At 45.6% G+C, this 27,674-nt stretch overlaps 1 protein-coding gene across 1 annotated transcript in view; it reads left to right on the top strand.

Moving 5' to 3' along the window:
• The window catches only part of LOC115475960 (lysosomal alpha-glucosidase-like), a 178,873-nt gene that overhangs the window by 8,532 nt on the left and 142,667 nt on the right, over nt 1-27,674 (top strand). The window contains 11 exon segments of the mRNA XM_030212050.1: nt 1,028-1,601; nt 4,556-4,701; nt 7,815-7,980; nt 12,062-12,158; nt 16,292-16,411; nt 18,111-18,229; nt 18,334-18,465; nt 21,386-21,496; nt 22,469-22,582; nt 23,893-23,977; nt 27,236-27,353. Of these exon segments, the coding sequence (XP_030067910.1) occupies nt 1,029-1,601; nt 4,556-4,701; nt 7,815-7,980; nt 12,062-12,158; nt 16,292-16,411; nt 18,111-18,229; nt 18,334-18,465; nt 21,386-21,496; nt 22,469-22,582; nt 23,893-23,977; nt 27,236-27,353 (1,781 nt within the window). The 5' untranslated portion in view covers nt 1,028.

The following is a 27,674-nucleotide window of genomic DNA, read 5'->3' as shown; positions in this document are numbered from 1 at the left end:
TTTCTCCTTACTGCTTGTCTATGTAAATACTGAGGAGATGGACAGGATTCCAAGAGAGAGATGTCTCTACTCCATTTTCAGTTCTCTATCTCCACCTGCTGGATGATGGACAAAACTATCCCACAGGTTCTGGAATAGTGGGAAGGACTAATGGAAAGAAAATTATCAGGTAAGACCTAATTTCTCCATACATGTGAGTATTTACATGAGCCTTTGACATGGCATAATTGCTTGCGACTAAAGTTAGGCACTAAAATGCAGACTTATGCTAATATTCTGTAATGGCAATTACATGCGTATTTGCCAATATAGAATTTGTGTTTTAGCACCTAAATTTAGGCGACCTTTATAATTACTTCCTGTGCACTTTATAGGATCATTCTAGGAGAAATGATATTGACATTATCAAAATCTCAAGAGGGGTGCCTGAGGGCCTGAAAAACAATTGGGGCAGGGGTTATAGTTCTGAAGGTTTATCCGTGATGTCTAGTATCCTTGCACCAGCCCTGGGACCGGCTGGTGGAGTTTATGCAGCAGTAGAGCTCAGGTGCAGCGGCAGAAAAGACAAAGAGAAGCCGGACTCTGTTCTATGTTATCTTCTTGGATAGACTGTGTAAGGATTGCTACAGAGAGGATCAGGTGGAGATGGGGAGGGGGCCTAGCAACAGTCATGGGAGGGAATAATGTGTCAGCAGGTCACAAATTTTGAGAGGGGAGGTGAGCTTTTCTTAGGGAGGATGAAGAAGAATGCAAGAGTGGAGGTGACTCAGGGGAGATCCAAACTGGAACGAAGGTAGGGAAAGAGGACCAGGGAGAGGGGAGAGAGAATAGAGGATGAGGTGTAGGGGGTAAGGATAAGAGGAGAGAAGATGGTGATGGGGGATGGAAAAGGAGAAATAGGGAGAAGGGAATAGGGGTGGCTATTGGGCAGAGGGAGAAGAAATAGAAACTTAGAAAAATGTCAGGATAATTTTCACTTAATCATGATTCAGCAATTTCTCTTCTTTTCCTCAACATATGTTACAAGGATGTTTACTTATCAGAAGCTGGAAGCCCCCAGTTTTGAATCGGAGCTGTGTCCGGAGAAAAAGGGGGACATTTGCCAGAAGTCCATCCGGGTCCGGAAATCCTCGCTGCTGACTTGGACGTTGGCCATCATTATTTTAGGTGTAGTCTTTGTGTTGATTGAAGTCATTTTATGGGCACTGAAGATCTCTCATGGCCTGGATTCTAGAGATGAAACATTTAGGCAGACAGAAATTAATCTGTCCGGACAGACACATGAACAGAATCCTCTGGACAAATGCAGCTCTGTCTTGGACGATCGGCGTTTTGACTGTTATCCTGAGAGAGATGTGGTGGTTACCCGAGAGCTCTGTGAGAACCGGGGTTGCTGCTTCCTTGAAGTTAGCAGAGGGCGAGGGATACCCTGGTGTTTCTACCCTCCAGATTTCCCCAGTTATACTCTGGAAGAGGTGAACCAAACCAGTCTGGGGCTTCGAGGCCTCCTGAGGAGAAAGGTGAAGGCTTATTATGTGAGAGACATTGAGAGGCTGCAGCTAAGTGTGAATTTTGAAACAAACACTCGGTTGCATATAAAGGTGAGGTACTTTCTCATTTGAAGTGTAATAAAGCAGTTTTGGATGTATTTGCGGAAAAAACAAAACCAAAAACCCTCCCGTATTTTAGCTATCATTTGACTTGCTAAATTTATTACTCACTAAACAGATAGTGAAAGCTGAAACGATTTAATTGTTCTACGTTTTCATTCTTAAAATGAATAGAATAGCGCTATATGTAGAATGTGTGCATAAGATTATTGAATGAGGGGATCAGTCTCCAGAGAAGGTTGGGGTGGAATTAATACACTGGAATTTGAACTGGTTGGAAGGGGATAGATGAAAGGAGGGTTAAGGAAGTAGACTGGTGGAAGTAGCAATTGAGGGTTGAGGCTTGCTAGACAAAGGTCAAATAAGTGTGTATATTAGGGGGAGAAATTGTGAGGGGAGAGAAGCTGAAGAAAGAGTGAGTATTGGGGGAAAGAGTAGATTGTAGAGAGACGAACTAGAAGAACAGTTTATTGGAGTTGGGAGCTGAAGTGGACAGACAAAGAGGGGGCATTTTTGAAAGGGACGTCTAAGTTTCGATTTGGACGTCCTTGCAAAACGTCTCGATCCAGGGGCGGGGAAACCCGTATTTTCGAAACAAGATGGACGCCCATCTTTCGTTTCGAAAATACAGTCAGGGACGTCCAAATCCTTAAATTTCACCGTCCCTAGATTTGGACATCCTTAGACACGGACGTTTCTCATTTTCAGCGATTTTCGAAACCAAAGACATCCATCTCAGAAACGACCAAATGCAAGCCATTTGGTCGTTGGAGGAGACAGCATTTGTAGTGCACTGGTCCCTCTGACATGCCAGGACACCAACTGGGCACCCTAGGAGGCACTGTAGTGGACTTCATAAAATGCTCCCAGGAACATAGCTCCCTTACATTGTGTGCTGAAGCCCCCCAAACCCCCCACCCTCAACTGTACACCACTACGATAGCCCTTATGGGTGAAGGGGGGGCATGTAGATGTGGGTACAGTGGGTTTCTGGTGGGTTTTGGAGGGCTCGCTGTTTCCTCCACAAAAGTAACAAGTAGGGGTGGGGTGGGGCTGGGTCCGCCTGTCTGAAGTGCACTGCACCCACTAAAACTGCTCCAGGGACCTGCATACTGCTGTCATGGATCTGAGGCTGGCATAGAGGCTGGCACAAAATATTCTTACAGATGTTTTTTTGAGGGTGGGAGGGGGTTAGTGACCACTGGGGGAGTAACTGGAGGTCATCCCCGATTCTTTCTGGTTGACATCTGGTCATTTCAGGTACCTTTTTGTGCCTTAGTCATAAGAAAAACAGGTCCAGGTGAAAATGTCCAAGTGTTTGTCAGGGATGTCCTTGTTTGTTTGTTTTTTTCAATTATAGGTCAAGGACGTCCAAGTGTTAGGCATGCCCAAGTCCCACATCCGACACGCCCCCTTGAACTTTGGCTGTCCCTGCGACGGAGTGCAGTTGGGGACGTCCAAAATCGGCTTTCGATTATACCGATTTGGACGTTTCTGTGAGAAGGACGTCCATCTTCTGATTTATGTCGAAAGATGGGCGTCCTTCTCTTTCAAAAATGAGCTCAAAAGTGTGCGTGGGGGACAGTGTTTCCTCTAAGGAGTGGCCTGGTGTTGTGCAAATTTTTTTTGTGTGTGAGCAGCAAGTTTTGAAAACCAACAATTTTTGAGTACCAGTATTAGCAAAGCATTTCTGTATATAGCACAAAAAAACTCAATTTTTGTGAGCAACCACGTAAAATCTGTGAGTGACGCTCCTGAAACCTATGAGCAATCGCTCATTCGCTCCACTTAGAGGGAACATGAGGGCGAGATAGGGGAGCCTTTAGTTAGACGACTCGCTCCAGACCAGCCTTTTGAGTCCTGTTTGTTAACCCCCCCACAGGTGGCCCAAGGCAAGATGCTGCCTGAGGTGGAGCTAGCATCCCCCCCCCCCCCCCAAGTGCTTTACCTTGTCATGGTGACGTACCAAACCCTGCAGCGGCAGCAATTCTCATACACTGCCCTGCCGCCGCCGGCACCTGCCTCTTCCCTTCCCTGAGCCTCTGACGAAACAGGAAGTTACTTCAGAAAGGTGGCCACAGTAAAGGGCAGAGGCGGGTGCCGGCGGCAGCTGGGCAGCATGTGGGAATCGCTGCCGGGTTTGGAATGTTGTGACAAGGTAAAATGCCGCAATGCTGCTCCTATGGAGTGCTGCCTGAGGCCTCCGCTCAGGTGGCCTAATGGTCGAGCTGCCCCTGAGTCCCCCAACTGAAATATGTTACAGTCTCTGGGAAAAGGTGGCTGAAGTCTCAGATCCAAAATGGCTGGCTGAATTTTCATGTCACGGGTCCATAGGCAGTCTGAAAAAGCTTCTGTAACTTTTGAATTTTTTCATGTAAAAGGATGGGGGTTTGGACTGTTGTATTACAAATTGTTTGCTCTAATGGAATTCTTTAAAACCACCTTTTTTTTTTTTTTGTTTGTTTCTAGTGACTTTAGTCACCTTTTCCCAGAGATGGTCAGATATGTTCCAGGAAGCCTCTTTTTAAGCCAGCCAACACTAGGTGTGCTATGGAAGTCCATTTATTTATTTATTTTCCCAACTTCTATAGCGCCTAAAACTAAGCGGTTTACAAAACTAAGCAGTTCGGGTAAATGGCTTTGAAAATTGTTCTCTCCATGGACTGACTCCCATTTTTTGTTCATGGTAAGGGCATTTTTAAAAATCAGCTCAGGACTGATTTGGAAATCCAGCACTGCCTGTGGTTCGTGGGTGATATCTACTCTGGGAGTGAAGGTACCTGCCTCTTTCAACACTTCCAACTCACCACTGAGACATTATCATTCTAACCGCTTGAGTGTTTGACAGGCTACAACATGTGTTCTGTGTAATTGTTATGACTTGAGCTATGCTTTTACCACCATCATGCAATGTTCACATCTTCCGTCCCTCCTATGTAACGCAGTTGACTGACGCTTCCAGTCCGAGATACGAAGTTCCATTTGATGTCCCTCAGGTGACTAAGAAAGCAGAGAAACCTATTTACGGTGTAGACCTTGTCGAGGAACCGTTTGGAGTGGTAGTGAGGCGTATCGACTCGGGAGCCATTCTGTAAGATTTAAACCTTTTAACCTTTCTCTTTTCTCAATTTCAGAAGCCATTCCCAGGTTGGCTTTGAATTTTCTCTTTTGATATGGTACAGGTCTAGAATACCATGGGGGCAGCGAGAGGGTTGGTCTGGTGATGGTGGAGGAATTGGTGCAATTCCTAGCAGGGGAGAAAGAAAACAAATGACTTTGGACATAAAGGGGCTCATTTAAAAAAAAAAAAAAATTCCAAAAAATGTCCTAAGGTGGCAGGATGCTTTTCTCTCAAAAACATCCAAGTTGCAGTTTTCCACACCCCAATTTTAGATGTTTCAAAAGACGTTATTCTGCAATAATGGAACAAAATGAAAATGTCTAGGGCCAAAATTAAGACTTTTTTTTTTTTTTTGGCTAGACCTCTTTCAGTCACAATTAAGGGGTCCTTTTACTAAAGTGTGACGAAAAATGGCCTGTGCTGTTGTAGGCGCCTGTATTGGACACGCACAGGTCCAATTTTCAGCATTCCTACAAAAGCGATTTTTTTTTTTTTGGCTGAAAATGGACGTGCAGCAAAATAAAAATTGGCGCTCGTCCATTTTGGGCCTCAGATCTTAACTGCCACCCGTTGACTTAGTGGTAAGGTCTCACGCGTTAACCAGGCGGTAATAGTCAGTGCGCGTACATTGCCTATTACCGCCATGCGGTAGAAAATAAAAAAAATATTTTTTTCTGACGCGTGTAAAATATTGAACTACCGCCTGGGGCACGTGGTAGTTCCAAATTGACGTGCGTTGGGCACACATAGGCGCCTGCGTCTTTAGCCGAGTTTGCAGTCTCTACCCCCCCCCCCCAGCTCATAATTATCTCATGTGCGCCACCAACTTATTCTTTGGCCTGTCTCTGCCTGAGTCATATCTCCTCGATGCAATAGTAGCCAACAATGGTCCAGGGCCATATAGAAGCAATAGACCCTCTGCAACTCCCAGTCTGGTATCTGTGAGCATCAGCTCTGCTCATTGCCCACTTTATAGCAGCTAATTTTCAGAACCATTACTAATTCAATACAAACTACCCTTCCTTGGACACAGTGGAGGAATTTGTTTCATTTCAAGGCGCTCAACTACCCACACGGTAGGAAGCTATACCCAATTTAGTACCCTTGGCATAGGGGAATTACTGTGTGGAGATGTGATCTAGAGAACAAAAAAAGTGGAAGGGCACCAAGGCAAAGTACCAGGATGGCCAAAGGCCCAGTTTATTCAAGAATTTCAGGAGACAAAATACAGAGCCACTTTCTGCAATGAGGTACAGGATACGCTTGTCAAAGGAACCCAACGCTGGCTGTGTTTTGACATGTAAAGCCTTCGTCGGGGTCCTGTGAACAGTGCTACCAAGGAACTTGGATTCTTACACACACAATAAAATGTTTGCCCAAAGGTTAAATAGCAGTTATGCTTCGCTGAAACATGGAACTCTTTTCCAAACGAGTAGCCTGACAGCGTCTCTTGTTTGTATGAAAGTGCAAAACCCTACTTCACTACTACCTACAAGAATAACAAAAACACATTTATAAACTTTCAAAACATTTTTTTCAGTTATAAATTTATAAGAGGAAACTGTATTGAATTTAATTTTCTTTTTTACTAACTGGCTTACACTGTTGCAGTGCTGTATAGTGCTGTCCAACCATGGTACGGCTCAGTGGTCTAGGCCAATGCTTCCCAACCCTCTCCTAGAGGCGCACAGGCAGTTGAGGTTTCAGGATTATTATAATGTATATGCATGAGATTAATAGGCATATATGGAGATTCATTGTATGCAGACTCAAGTAGAGCCTCTGGCGCTAACCTGCTTAGCCTCTAGACCAGGGTTCTCAACCCAGTTCTCGGGACACACCCAGCCAATCAGGTTTTCAGGATACCCACAATGAATATGCATGAGAGAGATTTGCTTACAATGGAAGCAGTGTATGCATATTTATTTATATATTGCACTTGTATCCCACATTTTCCCACCTGTTTGCAGGCTCAGTGTGGCTTACAAAGACCTGTTATGGCATCACCATTTCAGGGTACAAGAAATACAGTTGGTGTTACAAAGATATCAAGGCTAACAAGTCGATCTAATCAAGCAGTTATGGAAAGAAGACAGTCGGAATAAGGGAGGAGTGGTGATTTGTTGTGGTTAGTTATGGATTCTAGTGGTAGGCTTTGTTGAGAGAGATTTTCAGCGATTTGCGAAAGTTAGTTATCTCGTTAATCGTTTTCAAGTGAGTTGATAATGCATTCCACAGCTGTGTGCTCATGTAGGAAAAGCTGACGCATGTGTTAGTCTGTATTTTAATCCTTTACAGCTAGGGAAGTGTAGATTAAGAAAAGTGTGGGCAGATCTTTTAGCATTTCTGGGTGGGAGGTCCACAAGGTCAAGCATGTATGACAGGGCGTCTCTGTAAATGATTTTATGAACAATTGTGCAGATCTTGAACGTGATACGTTCTTTTAATGGGAGCCAGTGTAATTTCTTTCTTAGGGGTTTTGCACTTTCGTATTTTGTTTTTCCAAATATAAGTCTGGCTGCGGTATTTTGGGCAGTTTGAAGTTTCTTGATGATCTGTTCTTTACAGCCAGAGTAAAGTGCATTGCAGTAGTCCAGGTGACTTAGTACCATTGACTGTACCAGGTTTCGAAAAATGGCCCTTGGGAAGTAAGGTTTTACTCTTTTGAGTTTCCACATGGAGTGGAACATTTTCTTAGTAGTATTCTTCATTTATTTCATGCATAGTTATTGTGGACATCTTGAAAACCAGACTGGCTTGGTGTGTCCTGAGGACTCAGTTGAGAACCTCCTGCTCTGGATTCATGATAGGAAATTTCACTGAAGTCATATCTAGGACAATTGTGGGGGGCCCCCATGGAAAAGAGAGAGCAGGAGGTCGATTTTTCAGAAGCATTGCTATTCCTGTTCTGTCCAATACCTTTATAATTTTTTTTTTTGTAATTCCACCATTCATGAAGTATTGTAAGCCACATTGAGCCTGCAAAGAGGTGGGAAAATGTGGGATTCAAATGCAATAAATAAATAAAGTCACTGAACGTAGCAGCTGCCGTATTCATTATTTTCCTATTTTGCCTACTCTAGTTTGAACACCACCGTGGCACCCTTGATTTTTGCTGACCAGTTCCTGCAGATTTCAACCACTCTTCCTTCTAAATTTCTCTACGGCCTCGGAGAGCATCGCAGCAGCTTCCTACATAGTCTGGACTGGAAGACTTTAACTTTCTGGGCTTGCGATGTTCCACCAGTGGTATAACTCTATATTACTGATTAGAAAAATGGAAATGTACTATGTTATGACTGCAGCACTAGATAAAATCAATAAAGAGAGAGGTGGCATATAGCTATGGTAGATAATGAGCTTACAGTTTAAGACGCTAGCAGTCAACTGTGCACCAGTTACACTCTCGGATGCCTTCTGTAAGATACTGAAACAATTTTGAAGCATGGAGGTTATGACCTCAATGTAATAATGAGCATGGATTTCTACACCAAGACAAGCAGAAGTCAGCATTCAAAAGATTTAAGTGGCTAACATGGTGTTTTAACCAGTTGAGTTACAGCTAATCAAAATCCATCTACTTTACCCAGCTAAACTGCTGCAAATTAGTGTAACCTGCACACATATGGGCTAAATGTTTAAAGGGAAAAGTCAAGCTTTTAAAATTGAGCCAGGTATCATGCCATCTGATATTCAAAACGATTTAACCTGCCGGAAATGGCTGCCGACCAGTTAGATCGCTTGTTTACAGCTATCCAGTCATTTTCAGCAGCACTTAACCAGTATCTTCGCTGAAAATGACCAGTTAGCACCAAATTGAAAAGCAGCTAATTCAAGGGTGTTCCAGGGATAGAGTAATAAACTGCTTAAATCGGGCTGCATAAATATCAGTTCTGTCTTTAAACGGTTTGGCTTATATGGTGGGGGGCTGAATATTGACTTAGCCAGCTGTGTCCAAAAAAAAAAAGGATATTGTGATGAAACAGGGTTTAGTCCATAAGTAATGCCACACTGGGAAAAGACCAAGGGTCCATTGAGCCCAGCATCCTGTCCATGACAGCGGCCAATCCAGGCCAAGGGCACCTGGTGAGCTTCCCAAACGTACAAACATTCTATACATGTTATTGCTGGAATTGTGGTTTTGATCTAAGCCTTTGATCTGAATTAATTATTTCCTGAAGTGTATGTCTCATATTTGGCCAGCAGATGGTGATTGTTTTGTGTTTTAAAGCTGTTGCAGAAAAATACTTTTTCTCTTTTCTAGTTTAAGCTTGTAGAAAGGCAATTTGCAGTACCATTGGCCAAGGTACTTTCAAAGTTGGTGCTCTGGGCGTTGATTGGCCCTAGAGTTCAAACTAGCCAGGAGGTACTGGATTTTCCCCAGTCTCAGCCAGGAAGCGGAGAGAGAAAGATATCTTTACTGAGGCCCTGTGTGCAGTTATATTTTATAACCTGTGAGCAGCTACATTTCCAAAACTCCCCAGGTACTACTCGGGTAGTGAACAAATGTCTAGATAGTTTTATAATTGATCCGTATTCGGTTACCTCTTATTGTTTGCTGATTTCACCCTTCTCTGTTCACTGTTCAAGCTCTGTGACAATAAACTATTAGTTTATTGACTCTGCTGTCCTGGACAGACTAAGAATCCTGGTTTATTTATTTATTGCATTTGTATCCCACATTTTCCCACCTTTTTGCGGGCTCAGTGTGTTTGTGTTTTTTGGGTCTGTGGGTGCTTTCTAGGAACTGTGGAGCCCCTGGAATGTGGCCTCATTGTCCTAGAAATCACCGGGGAATGACCTGAGAGTGGGAGACTAGCCCAGAGGCAAGCAGGGCCCAGTCAGTTGGAGGAGGGTGCTAACATGGAGCACGTGCTCAGGTGCAGGTGGGCCTGAGCAGTGCTGGGGACAGACCCTCCAGGTGGCCACAGGGTTAACCCCAGGCAGGTGCTGGGCATTTCGTGACAGCTATTCAGTGCTGAAGCCTGGACAGGTCAAGCATTAAATATCTGGAAATAATTCCGGCAGTGGGCAGCAAATGACTCACTGCTGCTGGCTGAATATTGGGGGGGGGGGGGGGGGGGGGGGGGGGGATGATATTTGGTGCTGCCTGGCCAAACCTGTGCATATAACTATGTTCACACAAATGCCCGACTTAAATCTACCTACACAAAATCTGTATGGATAGATTCAGCAGCACATTAAGGCCCTGTTTACTAAGCCGCACTGGTGATATGAGGAACTTTGTCGTTCATTGCTTAGTATGCTCTGATCTTGATAGTGTAATCTGTGATTTACTAGTACCGACCTCTGGGCCAGTACCAAGATTTTGAGCAGAGCTTATGATTTTGCCTCATTCTGATTTTACTGCAGGCTGAAAATAGAAAGCAAGAGAGTTCCTTTCTGATGAGACATGTGAAATGGGGCTGAAAGACAGACTTGTCGAGTTCATCAGGCTCAGCTCTGTTTGTCTCTCAAAAAATCTTACATATTAACAAAACTGCAAAGCCAGTAACACAGTAAACGACGGCACCTGCCCTTCAAGGTGGCCAGACCCATGCTTGCCACTCTGTGCGGGCCCCAGTCACCCACGCTTAAATGCTGGTTGCCAACTGTATAGGCAACCAAACATGATGGAGTCTTGGTTATAACCATACTAGCCGTTAAGCCCGTAAAAACGGGCGAGTATTGCAGCCCTCCTCTTTCCCTTGGCCTCCCCCTCCCCCCATGTCCAGCAACCCTCCTCTGTGCCCTGCTCTCATCCCGTCCAGCAACCATGGCCCCTCCCCCCATGTCCAGCTACCCTCATCGCCGCCGCTCCCTCCCCCCTCCGTGCCTGGCCCCCTGCACTGACCTGACAGCGCCTCTCACTTCCGTGTGAAAGCGCTACAGGCAGCAGCAGATCGCTCTGCTGCTGCCTGCAGCGCTTCCACGGAGGTGAAAGGCGCTGTCAGTGCAGGGGGCCCGATACGGAGGGGGGCGGGGAGGGGGGAGGTTGTTTCGCGCAATGTTCCTTTCCAGGCGGCAGTGGCGGCAGCGCCCGACAATTCAACTCCGTTTCCCTCTCTGTTCCGCCCTCTGACGTCATGACGTCTTGACGCGAGGGCGGGACAGAGAGGGGGAAGTCTGTACTGCGCATTTGCAAGTGAGTACGGTCACTTGCCGTTTATATGTTTGATGTCATACCCAAGTATTGCTGACAGTATTCAACTTCCCCCTCTCCCTTGAGCTGCACAGCACCCTCACTCACAATGATCTACAAAAAAAATAATAAAGTTACAACATGGAAATCTGACGAGCATAGAAGGATCCTTTACTTAAGTGCCAGGAAGCCTTTGGGTCCTCAGAAGCCCAGGTAAACCATCATACTACCAAGGCCTGTGAGATGCCTAGAGATCCTTTGCTGTTTGAAATACTACTGTCGCAGATATTTCATGCCTTTTTTTTTGTACAGTCTTCATGTCAGCTTTTGAGCACATGTACATTACAAGCCATAGTTAAAACGTTTCCAGGCACAAAGCAAATTTAGCTGAAAAGATATATTTCAACATTTTTATTGACGATAAACACTAATAAATACATCCAATATCTGGCATAAATCGAAATGCCACCATCAAAACACTCAAAATAGAAATACATTGTTAAAGTCCATCGTCGACCTTTTTTTAACGTTTTCTCCCTTCTCCCCTAGCCCACCCTCCTTCCCCCCTTCCTATATGATCACCCTTTTATTGAGAATACACCAAAAACAACCAACTTCTCTATACATCCAAAAACTCATCCATCTCAAAAGAACAAAGCAAAGCACAAAATGAAGCATTGAATATGCAACCTCCTCCCCCCACCCTTAACCATACACATACCACCTACTGTGTCATGTATCTCCTTACCGAACATTATACAAACTGAATGCCTCTGAACTGATTATTCCCAACCCTCCCTCCCTCCCACCCGCAACCCAACCTTCCATACCCCTGTACAACGCTCAAAGAGCCGGACAGCAACAATTACCCATTCCAAGAAAGTCTTTAGCTGAAAAGATAATGCACAGATAATCTTGTTACAAAAGGAATTACGAAAAGCATAATATAAAGAGAGGTCCTGGGGCACTAGTTCAGTCCTTCCCTCTGCCGCTGACCTTGGGCAAGTCCGACGACCTAGTTAAAAAGAAGGCATTTGCTTTCATCTGGCTTCCCTGAGCAACGCGTTCTTTTTATATATATCCCATTCTTTCGGTATTTTGGGGGGGGGGGGGGGGAAAGGAGAAGGAATGCTCTATAATCCTCAGTCCAGGTTTTCTGAATTCATTTTTTTGTTTTGTTACTTTTAGGAAAATTGCAACCTGTATGGGGCTCACCCTTTTTACCTGATGCTGGAGGACGGAGGATCAGCTCATGGTGTTTTCCTGTTAAACAGCAATGCAATGGGTATGTATTTATTACTTTATTCGTTTTCTGTTAGATCATGCGGTTTTTGTGCGCTGTTCCGTCATTATGGCTTCTGAGCTGTTGGCTTTACCGCAGGAGGCCTCAGCATCGACCCATGAGGCAGCAGCAGCTGGACTCGTACATCACTGTAGTACTGGAAGCCAGTATATAGTCACAGATGAAAGTAGAGGCTAACCAAAGACGATTCACCACTGGAGAATTGAGTCCAACAGTCTTTATCAAACATATAAATGGCAAGAGGCGTACTCACTCGCAAATGCGCAGTAGAGACCCTCTCTGTCCTGCCTCCGAGTCAATATGTGATGACGGGGGCGTGACAGAGAGGGAACCTGCGCACCTGCGAGTGAGGGAACCACCGTCGCCACCGCTCCCCCCCCCCCCCCCCAGGGTTGCCGCTACTGCTCCACCCAGCCCGGGTACCTGGCTTCACTATTCAAACCGCTGGAACGCAGCACACAGCTCATCTGAGCTGCCGTTGGCCTTCCTTACCTGCCTGTGTCCCGCCCTCCCCGACGTTACGTCGCACGAGGGCGGAACACACGCAGAGAAGAAGGAAGGCCGACGGCAGCTCAGATGAGCTGTGTGCTGCGTTCCGGCGGTTTGAATAGTGAAGCCAGGTACCCGGCCCGGGTGGAGGGGTGGCGGAGGGGGCTCCGGGGGGGGGGGGGGGGGGGGGCGGCGGCAACCTATCTGGGGGGGGGGGCTTTCAACCCCCCCCCCCTTCCTTTACTAGCCTGTTTTTACGGGCTCAACGGCTAGTAAGTAAAATAAGGACCCGACATGGGCCGTGTTTCGACGCATGCAAGCGCCTACATCAGGGGTCAAATAAAATACTCTGGAGGATAACACGGAGCCCCAGTTCTACTGGTATGTAAAGCTGTCACCTTTCAAGACGCGTAACACTAAAAACAAATGTGTAAACACTTGCCACGACTGCAAGTGTCGGGTCCTTATTTTACTTATAATAATAAAGACTGTTGGACTCAGTTCTCCAGTGGTGAATCGTCTTTGGTTAGCCTCTACTTTCATCTGCTGTGATTCGTCATCGTAGAGCATTCCCCCCGTTTTGCACTTTAGCCAGTGTGTACTGACAGTCCCTTGGGAACATCCCCATCATCCTTCTGTGTTGGGTTATCTAATTGCTTTCTACCTAAGGTAGATCCCAGTAAAGTGACGTAATACATTTTGCCAGAGATATTGGAGCCTTTAACCTTTAGTATGTCCGTTTCAAACCATCGGTGATAACCCAGAGGTGTCTCTTAGAAGGTTCTCACTGAATAATTTTATGATAACAAAGAACCTAATCGCTAACTGAAGCAGAGATGCTAAGAGTCTCTTGATAAGAGATTTGCAGCACAAAACCATATTAGGCTTATGGTGACCTGAAGTTACTATTAGCTGATGGTTGTTTGATTAGCAAGTCTGTTTGTCAGTTCTAGCACAACCTTTAGCCTCTGTAAGGGCCTGATAATCCCAGTCTCGCACCAGTGTGTTATGAGTAACTAGGATTACCATACATCCTCTTTTTAAGAGGATATGACCTCCTTTTAGTCCTCTTCAGATATGTCCTCCAGTTTTTTTTTAATTTTTAGGAAAATAGCCTCTTTTTTTATGTGCCTACTAGCCGTTGAGCCCGTAAAAACGGGCTAGTAAAGGAAGGGGGGGGTTTGAAAGCCCCCCCCCCCCCCCGGATAGGTCGTCGCCGCCCCCCCGGAGTCCCCTCCGCCACCCCTCCACCCGGGCCGGGTACCTGGCTTCACTATTCAAACCGCCAGAACGCAGCACACAGCTCATCTGAGCTGCCGTCGGCCTTCCTTCTTCTCTGCGTGTGTTCCGCCCTCGTGTGACAACGTCGGTGAGCTGTGTGCTGCGTTCTGGCAGTTTGAATAGTGAAGCCAGGTACCCGGACTGGGTGGAGGGTGGGTGGCAGCGGCGACTCCGGGTGGGTGGGGGGAGCGGTAGCGGCAACCCTGGGGGGGGGGGAGCGGTGGCGACGGCGGTTCCCTCACTCGCAGGTGCGCAGGTTCCCTCTCTGTCACGCCCCCGTCATCACGTATTGACGCGGGGGCGGAACAGAGAGGATCTCTACTGCGCATTTGCGAGTGAGTACGCCTCTTGCCATTTATATGTTTGATGACCAACACACCTTCTCTGGCCTTTTAGTCAGTCTGGACACATGGGGGCGCTAAAGAGAGAGAAAGGCATTGCTGATCTCTGTTTTCCTGCTGATTGAATCTGTCAAAGAAATGTTGTTTTTGGAGGACAACTTTAAGCATATGTCATACAAAGAAGACTTTCACACGTATCTCGGAAGCCAGCCAAAGTTGTTGAGGGATAGCCACTCTTCTGATAAGTACGCTTGGGCTAAGACTCAGTCAAAATCAAATCCGGTAGTTTTTGAAAAGTAGATTGTAGAGCTGCCAAGGGGGCTGACCCACTCATCGGGAGATCTACACCCATCCCCGCTCCACCCTGCCCTGCCCCATCCATTGCTCTGCACAGCTCCACTCACAACTCCGCCCATTGCCGCACCCTAACACAGCTGGTTTGCGGCCATAAAACATCATCTCCTACTGCTGTGGGATCAGCGGCTACAGGAGATGAGCTTTATGAAGGCGTTTCCTGCTGCTGCTGGAGAAGGGAGGCTACTCAGCGGGAGATCCCAGCTTCTCGGCAGGAATGCGGGAGATGACCCGCAAAAGTGGGAGTCTCCCGCTGAATGTGGGAGACTTGACAGGTCTGAGATTGTCTACTGCTATACTGTAAGTCAGGCACTGTTTGATGTGTGCTGATTAACTAAACAACCATTTACACACTTGCTACGATTAAATATTTCTGGAGGAAAGGAGAAACAGGGGTGATATGATACAGACGTTCAAATATTTGAAAGGTATTAATCCGCAAACGAATCTTTTCCGGAGATGGGAAGGTGGTAGAACGAGAGGACATGAAATGAGATTGAAGGGGGGCAGACTCAAGAAAAATGTCAGGAAGTATTTTTTCACGGAGAAGGTAGTGGATGCTTGGAATGCCCTCCCGCGGGAGGTGGTGGAAATGAAAATGGTAACAGAATTCAAACACGCGTGGGATAAACATAAAGGAATCCTGTGTAGAAGGAATGGATCCTCAGGAGCTTAGTCAAGATCGGGAGGCGGGGCTGGAGGTTGGGAGGCGGGGATAGGGCTGGGCAGGCTTATACGGTCTGTGCCAGAGCCGGTGGTGGGAAGCGGGACTGGTGGTTGGGAGGCGGGGATAGTGCTGGACAGACTTGTACGGTCTGTGCCACAGCCGGGGTTGGGAGGCAGGGCGGGGGAGGTGAGGATAGTGCTGGGCAGACTTATACGGTCTGTGCCTGTGCCAGAGCCGGTGGTTGGGAGGCGGGGCTGGTGGTTGGGAGGCGGGGATAGTGCTGGACAGACTTATACGGTCTGTGCCCTGAAGAGGACAGGTACAAATCAAAGTAGGGTATACACAAAAAGCAGCAAATATGAGTTTATCTTGTTGGGCAGACTGGATGGACCGTGCAGGTCTTTTTCTGCCGTCATCTACTATGTTACTATGTAGCAACCATTTTAATTTTTGTGTCCCTTTGAGTAATTTTATAAGAAAGACCCATCCATTCCATCTTGTGTTGTGTTGTGTTCTAGTAACTGTGTGTGATTTTAAATGTGTTGGTGAATGTGAGTATGTATGGATTGGTTCGACATAACTATGGGTTAAGGGAATGGATTTAATTTTAGGAAGATTGTACTGATTCATTAATAAAGAATTTTTTAAAATGTCAAACGGTTACTAGTGAGCAATTTGTGTTCTAGCAATGTGGATGTGGCAGTATGTGGAGACCTTCCTTATTGTGGTGGCTCCTTAGCTGCAGAACTTATTGATTTAACATTTGTTTGCATTTATTGATTATGTTAGAAACCCATTTCCATCCGATTAGGAGTAAGGAGGGGGGTAAATATGAAAAACCGGTGACGCACGTTGCTTCCTGTTTGTTCTGGAAATGAGTTCTGTATCCCTTATCCAAGAAGGAGAGTCGTTAGAACACATCCTAAGAAACGGCATAAATTCCTACTTAAGTTCTCATTGAAGCCTGTTTTCACATTTTGCAGAGGTCGCTGTGCAGCCAGCTCCAGCCCTGACCTGGAGAACCATTGGAGGCATCCTGGACTTCTACATTTTCTTGGGTCCCAGTCCAGCTGCAGTTATCCAGCAGTACCAGGAGGTGATAGGTGACCATCATTCTCATGGATATTAATTCTGTCCCCGTCATCCTTGGTCAATTCATTATGAATTGGTTTGGAGGGTCCATGTCATGTGACTGGCTACTGGCTATCATGAAACTGCTTGAAGATCGCATAATTACACATCTCTCTGTCTCATTCTCTGCTAGAAAAGATCTTGATCAACCAACCCTTAGAGTAAAATATTGTGGCAAAAAACCTAGCCCCTCCTTATGCCACTGTAACCAGTACATTTTATAATTGTTTTAGTAAGCATGGTCCAGAGCCCTGAACTAGCCCACACAGACGTTGGGGGATATCTTGAGGGTAATTTTCAAAAGTGTTTCTGCAGTATGTGTGTAAGTGTACCAGGACTGAACACAGGTGTTCCTGGATGCATAAAACAATAGAAACCATTAGATCCAGGGAACACCACAGTTTATCCCTGGGACTCGGTAGCATGGAATCCTGCTGCTCTTTGGGATTCCGGATTCTTCCAGGTACTTGTGACCCAGCTTGGTCACTAATGGAAGCAGAATACAGGTGTTCCTGGATGCATAAAACAATAGAAACCATTAGATCCAGGGAACATCACAGTTTATCCCTGGGACTCGGTAGCATGGAATCCTGCTGCTCTTTGGGATTCCGGAATCCTGCTGCTCTTTGGGATTCCGGATTCTTCCAGGTACTTGTGACCCAGCTTGGTCACTAATGGAAGCAGAATAGTGGGCTAGATGGACCTTTGGTCTGACCCAGTGTGGCAGTTCTTACATCCTGCACTGCACGGACCATGCCTGAACTGAGTTGTGCAGTGCAGACGAAACAGGATCACCTGTACTGGCAGTGGCAACAAATGCAAAAAAGAAACCCTGTAGAAGTATGAAATCCTGGACACGTGTGCAATATCTAGCTGCCATGGTAACCTGTGGCTAGGGTGTATCAAGCCGTGTTTGCACGTAGACTTTAGAAAATGTTCATGCACGTGAATAAATTAACCTGGCAGATTTGTTCACAGTCAAGCGCAGGTATAAACGTTGGTGCATAAATTGCCTGGGGGTAATTTACAAAGTATGTGTAGGCTTGCCTTTTACATACCTAGCCAGGAAAAAATTTGTGTTTTCTATTTATAAAATGTCAGTTATAAAACGACTCCTTTTCTGTATTAAAATTTATTCTCTAACATAGGGGGTTTTTTTTTACTAAGGCGCGCTGACGTTTTTAGTACATGCTAAAAATAAACACGCGCTAAACGCTGGAGATGCCAATGTATTCCTATAGGCATCTCTAGCATTTAGCGTGCGCTAAAAACGCCAGTGCGCCTTAGTAAAAGACCGCCATTGGGTTTTAGAGACCTTTATTAATATGCAGCACAATATCAGAAGTAGAAAAAAAATTAGTATTATAAGAATTTGTTTTTTTGCAAAGAAGAAAGGCAGAGAGGGATATGTAGCTGTTATAGATTAGTTACGAGCTCTCGTTAAATGTTAGGTTAAATTCTTAGATCTATTTCTTTGATTTCTCCATTTAGAATTCTTGGGTTTCCAGGGTAATGGACTTGAGTGGATCTTGTGCATTTTGGTTTCTTATTATTACGTTATTTCATATAACTAGTTCCTTAAATGATCACTTTACTGTAGAAGTTTTCATTGCTTGGTTATATGTAAAATAAACTTGCATAAATAAAAAAAAAATGTTTGTTTTGTCTCAGGTTTCCCCACGATGCCTCCTTTTTGGGGTCTGGGTTTCCATCTCTGCCGCTGGGGTTACGGAACAAGCAATGATACCTGGCAGGTTGTGAAAGACATGAGGCGTGAAGAGATACCACAGGTAAAATTAAAAAAAACAAACGTGAAGAAATTCATCCCATACTAAATAGCACACTGAGGGAGTTTCCAGTGTGAGTATCCTCACTTTCTTTCTTTGCCTTTCAGGATGCTCAGTGGAATGATATTGACTACATGGTCGGATATCGTGATTTTACCTTTGACCCTGAGAGGTTTGACACTCTGCCTCAGATGGTGGACGATCTTCACAGGCACGGGCAGCATTACATTCCGATTCTGGTAAGGATGAGCATTTTATGTGGAGAATCCTTGTAATAATTAAGGAGGTAACTAACATGCACATATGCCAAAATATGCACATGTACTCTGATTCTATAAAAGTTGCCAAAACATTTAGGTACATGCCCGGTTTGCATGTGCAATTAGTGCCATTAATTGGCTTTTTAGCAAGCAATTATTGGCACTAATTTAGATTTAATTGTGACACGTTTGCGTAAAGCTAGGTGCAGGATCCGCACCTAAAAGTTACGGCCCGAAAATGGGAGAGTCATGAACGTTTCGGGAGCATGGTTTTGAGTTACATGCATAATTATAGAATAACGGCGCTCTGTGCATAAATTTAGGTACGGGCATTTGCACCACACTGTCGTTGGTGCAAACAGCGGCGCCTAAATTTACGCATGACCTCTCCGTCTAAGCGGACTGGTTCTTTTTGCTTGCACTGAAAAGTGGCCAGACATGTGACCTGCACACGCCCTGCCCACACTTAGGGGGCTGTTCTAGCATTTTTAGCTCGCAGTAAAAATCAGCTGGCGCTAAACGCTGAGATGCCCATAGGAATATAATGGACGTCTCAACGTTTACCGCGAGCTAAAAACACCAATACAGCTTTGTAAGAGGACCCCTTAGGCACCAGACCTATAGAAAAAATAGATTTGCCTTAGTCACCCATTATCTCTTGGATCCTATTATATTTCAATGATTTTTATTGATTAATTTTCAATAATTATACAAAGAAAGAAGGTACATGGAGGAGTGGCCTAGTGGTTAGGGTGGTGGACTTTGGTCCTGGGGAACTGAGGAACTGAGTTCGATTCCCAGCACAGGCAGCTCCTTGTGACTCTGGGCAAGTCACTTAACCCTCCATTGCCCCATGTAAGCCGCATTGAGCCTGCCATGAGTGGGAAAGTGCAGGGTACAAATGTAACAAAAATAAAAAAATAAATAATACACTGATACGTACACTTTCTTAACCGCTTATGTGGGAACCAGAAACAAACTAACACTCATCAATATTCTTTTTCAAATAACTAAATGTTCCTCCCTAATCCCCCCACCCAATCCTCCCCACCAACAAAACAAAACGACAACAACAAAAAAACCTCGAGACTTCCAGCGTATGTGGCAGGGGGAGTGCCCCAGTCAAGAGCTGGCCAGAGAAACCCCTCTCAACTGCCCGCACCAAAAGAATAGTGATTTCAAAAACCATTCAAAATCAAACTTCTTGCTCTATGTGAAAGAGATTGAATATATGCACCCCATACTGCCAAAAATAACTTCTTTCATTTTGGAGAAGCGCTACCCGCTGTTCCAGCAGCAACAATGTGTGTAAACGATTTCTCCATGCCCAAAAAGACGGGACTGCTTCACCTATCCACCCTAATATAATTTGTTTACCCAAAACTGCCGCTTTCCGTATGAAAAGAACAGCATCGCGGTTAGGGATCTTGGATCCTATTATATTGTGGGCTTTAGCTGTTTCCAGATCGCTAGTTTTAGGGGGGTTTCTTTTTTCATTTTCTCTTAAAATATTTTTTGATTCTTTGTAGTTTCTGAATGGCTAGCTGTGCAAGATTATGTTGCTAGATTCTTAAATTGAAAAGTGCTATCATAAAAAATGGGGGGAAAAAACCACGAGAGAGCTTTATGCTGTGGCAGTTGCAGGGTTTTGCCCGCTGAGCTGTAAATATATAAATAATATATCATTCCTCAAAATTTACTGATGCTTGGGACGGTGTATCTGCTGCAGGGCCCGTTTTATTCTTCCACGCACGGCAGATAGCGTGTACTAATTTTTATTAAATGGTCCCCGTTAGAAGTGAACAGGAAAGGAGAGCAGTGTAGCCAAAACGAGCACAGGGATGCCAACTAAGCGTATTCTGTATACCGCGCCGAAATGTAGGCACAGCTTATAAAAATACGCTTAGGCGAAAATGTTATCCTCATGGATTTTTTAGGCACCATATATAAAATCTCCCCCACCCCATGTTCCTAAATTTACGTTCCTAAAATTTACACTCCTAAAGTGTAAATTTTATGCGCGTAAATTTAGGAGCATAACCTTTATAGAATAAGCCCCCTAATTTTAGCATCCTTCATAGAATTGCCCCCATAAAGGTCAAATGTAACTGGGCGTCTTGAGGTTACACGCCCTTTGTGTGCATAACTGCTGCTACTACTACTACTTAACACTTTTAAAGCGCTACTAGGGTTACGCAGCGCTGTACAGTTTAACAAAGAAGGACAGTCCCTGCTCAAAGGAGCTTACAATCTAAAGGACAAAATGTGCATACAATCAAATTGTGGCAGTCTAGATTTCCTGAGTAGAGGTAGAATGGTTAGGTGCCGAAGGCGACATTGAAGAGGAGGGCATAAATGCAGAGAAAGTGAGCATCTACCTTAATAAGCACCGTAAGCTCTATTCTATAAGGGTGTAAGTAACTGCAGTGGGGTGGGGGAGGGGACACAGGCAGAGCAATGGTGGGCTCCCAGGTCCATGTGCAACTTACACAATACTGCAAGTCACGTGAGGCCTTTTGCAAAAAAGGCCTCTGGTAGAACCAGGGAGGTGAAGGATTAAACCAGCTTGTGTGGGAGGAGGAAGTAGAAGGTTTTGACACCTATAGTCTTGCAGGCCTTACTTTGCCCACTCCTGGTCTAGTGCTTCACCATCATTTGATCTTGATCTATTATCCTTTTCTGACCTCAAGAGATATAAGCCTGAGGAGTAAAAATTAAAACTGTTCGTTGCATGGGTGCGAACAATTAGCTGACACTTCTTTTCTGTAATGTGAAGTTCAGCAGGGGTCTGCTAGCCACGAAACCAGAAGTGGCAGCAGAAACTGAATGCCAACTGATTTTATCATTGGAAAAAACTCAGTGAGTTTTTTTTTTTTTTTTTTTCCCCTTGCCCTTACAGGATCCTGGGATCAGCAGCACTCAGCCTCCTGGCTCTTACTGGCCTTATGATGAGGGTTTAATACGAGGAATATTCATTAATACAAGTCAGGACAAGCTCCTGATTGGAGAGGTGAGAGGACAATGTAGTTGTACCTGTTTCTAGTCTTGGATTTTATCTCAAGTAAAGCAGTGGCGTAGCTAGGGGGCCTGGGCCCCCCCAAATTCGCTCTGGGCCTCAACCCCACCAGCTGAAGACTTCATCCAGTGCTTGTCTGCGGCATCGCCGCCGCTTTGCCTGCTCTCTCTTCCCCTCACGTTGGGCACACTCCTTTTAGTGAAATTGAGCATGCTCAGTTCCACTAAAAGGAGCGTGCCAGACATGAGGGAAGAGAGAGCAGGGCAGGCAATGTGGCGGTGCCAGAGACCAGTGCCCCCGCCAGCCAAGGTATTTGTGGCGGTGGTGGGCGGCAGGAGGGGTTTGGTGGGGCGGTGACCAAAATGTGCCCCCCACACCGTGGGCTCTGGCCCCCTCCCACCTTGAGGTCTGGCTACGCCCCTAAATTGTAAAGCACTGCCATTTGGAAGACCTGGGTCTGATCCTGGGCTACAGTTCTGTTCCCAGGAATAACTAAGGCTCGGGATGCTGTGGAGGTCTACAGCTAGTGGCTAGACAGAGCTCAGTCTATTCTCCCCATCCCCTGTGCATTGCTTTCCAGTTGGTAGGAAGAGTCACTGAGTGGCACTTCTATCTGCTGCTTCTTCATCTGACAGCTTTGCAGTCAGATCCACACAGAGTACCATTGGTGGAAATCCAAAATGTGGTTCCTCAGCAACCCTCCAGACCGGTCAAGACGCTTGGGCTATGCATGCCTACCAAGCGTCTTGACCGGTCTGGAGGGTCTAGAGGAAAGAAAATGAGCAGGTAAGGCCTAATTTCACTGTTTTGAGGGGAGTAATGTGCTTGTTTGCCTAGGACCCGTTTCGCAGACATGCTTTTAGGAGCTGACTTATTACCTGCTAGCTCTCCTATGACAAGAATGTTCTTTTTCTAGTGTTAAAAGTATTTTTTTAAACACTCAGATGATTCTGGACTTCTTCACAGGTCTGGCCTGGGCATACGGTCTATCCTGACTTCACCAACCCAGAGACCCATCAGTGGTGGTTCGAGAACTTGAATCGTTTTTATAATCAGGTGCCATTTGATGGACTTTGGATTGTAAGTTCCTCATTCCCTGTTTCATAGTATTGCAGCAAAAAGCTCATTCCCGTCCCATCCCTATGATGGGACCAGAGGAAAATAGAAGTATGTCCATCTGGGAGCAGTAGTTTAAGCACATAAGCATTTCCGTGCTGGGACAGACGGAAGCCCAGGATCCTGTTAGTGAATGGGAGGGTTAAGGGGTTGGGGAGGGTGGGGGGTTGCGTGAGATGAAAAGGTGCCTGCGGAGTCACAATGTGTCCCTCATGGTGGGAGGTAGTTTGGGGGGGGGGGGGGGGGAGAGATGGGTATGGGTGGGGACAGTTTCTGGTATTTCAGTGTATTTTGTGGGGTTTGTATGTTCTTGTTTTAATAAAAATTTATTGATACAAAAAAAAAAGCCTGCCCTAACCATGCCCAAACATATCTCCTTCAAATCTGTGCACGCTTCCAATCCCATATGTATAAGTAACGGCTTTTATGGAATCACTGCTCATTTTTTTTGTTACATTTGTACCCCGCGCTTTCCCACTCATGGCAGGCTCAATGCGGCTTACATGGGGCAATGGAGGGTTAAGTGACTTGCCCAGAGTCACAAGGAGCTGCCCGTGCCTGAAGTGGGAATTGAACTCAGTTCCCCAGGACCAAAGTCCACCACCCTAACCACTAGGCCACTCCTCCACTGTTGCTACTATTGGAGATTCTACATGGAATGTTGCTATTCCACTAGCAACATTCCATGTAGAAGTCGGCCCTTGCAGATCACCAATGTGGCCGCGCAGGCTTCTACATGGAATGTTCCTAGTGGAATAGCAACATTCCATGTAGAATCTCCAATAGTAGCAACATTCCATGTAGAATCTGCAATAGTATCTATTTTATTTTTGTTACATTTGTACCCTGCGCTTTCCCACTCATGGCAAGCTCAATGCGGCTTACATGGGGCAATGGAGGGTTAAGTGACTTGCCCAGAGTCACAAGGAGCTGCCTGTGCCTGAAGTGGGAATCGTACTCAGTTCCTCAGTTCCACGGGACCGAAGTCCACCACCCTAACCACTAGGCCACTCATCCCTGAATGGTGATTTACAAGTCTTAATTCAGCTTTTTACAGTTATAAATGGCTCACAGCTCTTCTAAAGTGGAGTCTTTGATGTAATTTGCTGCACTGAGGGGACTTTACACAATCTGAGTAAATCAACTGAGGAAAGTAGAAGGTGTATTCTTGTTTGTGGGTGGGAGGAGGGCACATGGCAGGCTTTACAAGCTTCTGATGGACGTGGAGATAGTTCCAGCAATAATATAACTGTGACCTCTTGTCCTCATTTTAGGACATGAATGAACCATCCAACTTTAAAGATGGGTCACTGGATGGCTGTTCCTCAGGGGACTTCGATAACCCACCGTATGTTCCTGGTAAGAAGAAAAAAACGTGTAACCCGACCAACCCAACTCTTCTTATAAATCACTGCATGCCAAGAGATGACCTTCCTCATGCCGTCTAATATGAGGAAGGTTTGGTGTGCCCACTAAGGACATGCCAAGCAAGTATTTTACCTCTGTACAAGATGCCACCTTGTTGAGCAGCTTATGCGCAAAAGCTTTTTCCCCTCCCAATAACTACAAGCACATGGGTCAGTTGAACTAAAATATAAATGGTTTTGTTAACAAGATTTGTAGTATTAGAATTATGATGGCAGATAAGGGCCAAAAGGCCCATCCTTGGTAACCACAATTCCTCTTTTTCCTAAGGGATCCCACGTGTCTGTCCCACGCTTTCTTAAATTCCGATACAGTCCACCGGGAGGCCATTCCATGCATCCACCACCCTTTCCGCGAAAGAGCATTTTCTTAGATTCCTCCTATTTCCTCTTAACTCTATCCTATGCCCTCTCATTCCATTGTTTTCCTTCATTTGAAAGAGGCTCTTCTCCTGTACATTAACGCCACTGAGGTATTTAAACGTCTCTATCGTATCCCCTCTCTCCCGCCTCTCTTCCAGCGTATACATATTGAGGTTGATAAGCCTGTCTCTATATGTTTTATGACTGAGCCCACTGACCAATTTTGTAGCCACCCTCTGGACCGACTCCATCCTGGTTTATATCTTTCTACTAGATAATGATGTAGATAAGCATTGTAGAAAGGACATCAAATGGTATCCTGGTTGGGATGTCTCAAGCAGGGCCGCCGAGAGACTGAGCCGGGCCTGGGGCAGAATCATCATCGCCTCCCCTCCCGCCCGCCCGCAAGTACCTTGGCTGGCAGCGCGGCTCCTTCCTCTGTCCAGCATTGCCTGCCCCTGTGGCTGCTTTCCTCAGGTTGCACGTGGTCGGTCTCAAAACTGAGCATGCGCAGTCTGAGGGCCCAGCAGCCGCTAAGCAGGCAATGCAAGGGGGGCCCAGTACCGGAGTTTTCTCTCTTGTGCTCCTGTTGGGACACGATCACCTAGGTCCCGTCCAGAGCGGGGGAGAGAGAGAGAGAGACCCCTGTGCTGCCCCCCCCTCCCCCCCCCCCCCCCCCCCCCCCCCCCGGTGGCTATGGGCTCTCCATCAGCAGATCCTGTTCTAAAATACATGGCAAAATGGGCGTTCATGCACAGGCTATAAAGGTGGCAGGACTGTCCATTTTAGAAAAATAAATGTTTAAAATAGCAGCAGAACAAAACTGGAACGTGAATGTTCTGAAATGAGCTTGAACATAAATGGTTATGTCAGCCATTTTAGAAAGATAAATGTTTATTTTTCCCAAAGTTGTTACAGAGCCCGTTATGCATAACCAGTTTTGCTTATGAGGGAACCAGGGCCTCTACAAAGCCAAAGCCACACTTCTGATTCTCAGTGTGGCAAACGAGAAGAAGTCCATTCAATTCCTATGGGCTTCCTCTCATTTGCCGCGTGGGAATCGCTAGCGCGGCTTTGTAAAAGAAGCCCTTAGGCAGGTGACTTCACCTAATCCCTCCAGCGTGGCGCTGCTCAATAGGAGCACTTTTTTGAAATCTAGATGTCCCAGATACCAGGTCAGTCAAAGAACGGAACGGATCTCAGTCAATGTCCAGAAACCACAAAACTTTATTAAAAATCCTGATTTTATACACCCGGGATATAAATGTCTAAAACTGAGGATTTTCCATAAGGCACGGGGCATGGTCTGGGTGTGTTTTGGGTGACACTAAGGTGGGTCCAATAACAGATATTTATTTCCCATTTTAGAAGGAGAATGAACGTCCATATCCAAAAAGATGGACATCAGCATTTAGACCTAGTATCCGAGTCCAATCCAGAAAAGGAGAGGCAATAGAGGTCTGTAGATCACAGCAATCAAAGAAGAGAACAGGTCTCGGGCAATGTTCAGAAACCACAAAACTATATTAAAAATAACTCAACGCGGCCACGTTTCGCCTCCCAAGAGGCCGCATCAGGCTCACATATGTCTAGCAGCGGTTAATGTGCTAGAAGGAGGAGAAGCTTTGGGGTCCTTTTAGAAAGGCGTGCTGAAAAATGGCTTGCGGTAGTGAAGCTGTGGGATTTGGGCGCGTGCCAATCCATTTTTTTTAGCACGCCTGTAAAATAGGCCTTTTTAAAATTTTTTGCCGAAAATGGACGTGCGGCACAATGAAAATTGCCACGGATCCATTTTGGGTCTGAGACGTTACCGCCAGCCATTGACCTAGCGGTAAAGACTCGCGCGGTAATGACCTACGCTCGCCAAATGCCACTTGGCGTGCGCCTGAAAATAAAAAATATTTTTCAGACACACCAAAAATGAAATTACCACAAGAGCCATGCGGTAGTCGGGCGGTAATGCCATTTAGGTGCACATGGAGACGCTTACATGGCTTAGTAAACAGGCCCCTTTGTTTCTTGAAACTCTGATTCTCAAAAACTTGTGCAGCAGCCGAGAGTGATTCAGTGCTGCTAGTTACTAACCAGTGCTAGATGTATGGCTTTGACAATAACTTCAGAAATTTTGGAATGGAGCCAATGCTGGGCAGACTTCTACTATCTTTGCCCTAAAATTGGCAAGGATAAATCAAGATCAGATATACATATGATGTATCACTTCATACCATATGTAATAAGTTTATCTTATTGGGCAGACTGGATGGATCCTACGGATCTTTATCTGCCATCATCTACTATATGTTACTATACTATATACCCTTCCACTCCTCTCCGTCCCACTAAAATGGTCAAATTCAGAAGCAAATAGAATATTAGAGGGAAGACAATTGATCCATTTTTCTAATGTTCCTTATAATAACTTTGTGAAAAAAAACCATATACTGTGACTTTATATACAAATTACATGAACTCACCTGAAGCAGAAATTCCAGTTGTTCATCTATTCAGGAAACCTTGGGTTTTACGCGGGTGTAAAAGTGTACAGCTGCAGTTTTAGCAGCTTTCGTGAGCCTGTTTTTAAGGCGCCTCATGTAACTTTATAAAATAGCCTCGAAATAGGCTTCCTACCTAGACAACGTTTTACAAAATTACCCTCCGTGCTGTCAGTCGTAGGCCATTCCACCGCCATGGTACATTTGGTAGTAAGTCCTAGGAGGGATGTCTGAGGGCAAGTTTTCTACCCATCTTTCCAACGCTATTAGGGAACTATCTTTAAAAGCGCCCTTTCATTTTTCTCACATTAGTTTACCTCTCTGATTTTCTCCACCAGCTGTCCTAGGGGAGTCGCTATTTACAAAGACTGTTTGCGCCTCTGCAAAGCAGAACATCTCTGTGCACTACAATGTACATAACCTGTATGGACTAATGGAAGCAAAGGCCACAGCCAGGTAAGAGTGAGCATCTCCGGCTGGAAGAACACAGTGGCCTACAGGCAGGCCAACTGGCTTACAAATTATTAGTCTTCCCAATTAATGTTTGGTAAAATATCCAGTCAGTGTTATAGTTATTGTTGTTACATTAGTACCCCGTGCTTTCCCACTCATGGCAGGCTCAATGCGGCTTACATGGGGCAATGGAGGGGTTAAGTGACTTGCCCAGAGTCACAAGGAGCTGCCTGTGCCTGAAGTGGGAATCAAACTCAGTTCCTCAGTTCCCCAGGACCAAAGTCCACCACCCTAACCACTAGGCCACTCCTCCACCGTTGCTAC

This window comes from Microcaecilia unicolor, chromosome 8, assembly GCF_901765095.1.
Source record: "Microcaecilia unicolor chromosome 8, aMicUni1.1, whole genome shotgun sequence".
Classification (NCBI taxonomy): domain Eukaryota; kingdom Metazoa; phylum Chordata; class Amphibia; order Gymnophiona; family Siphonopidae; genus Microcaecilia; species Microcaecilia unicolor.
Note: the sequence above shows the minus strand (reverse complement) of the source record. Positions and strands in the feature narration are given on the sequence as shown.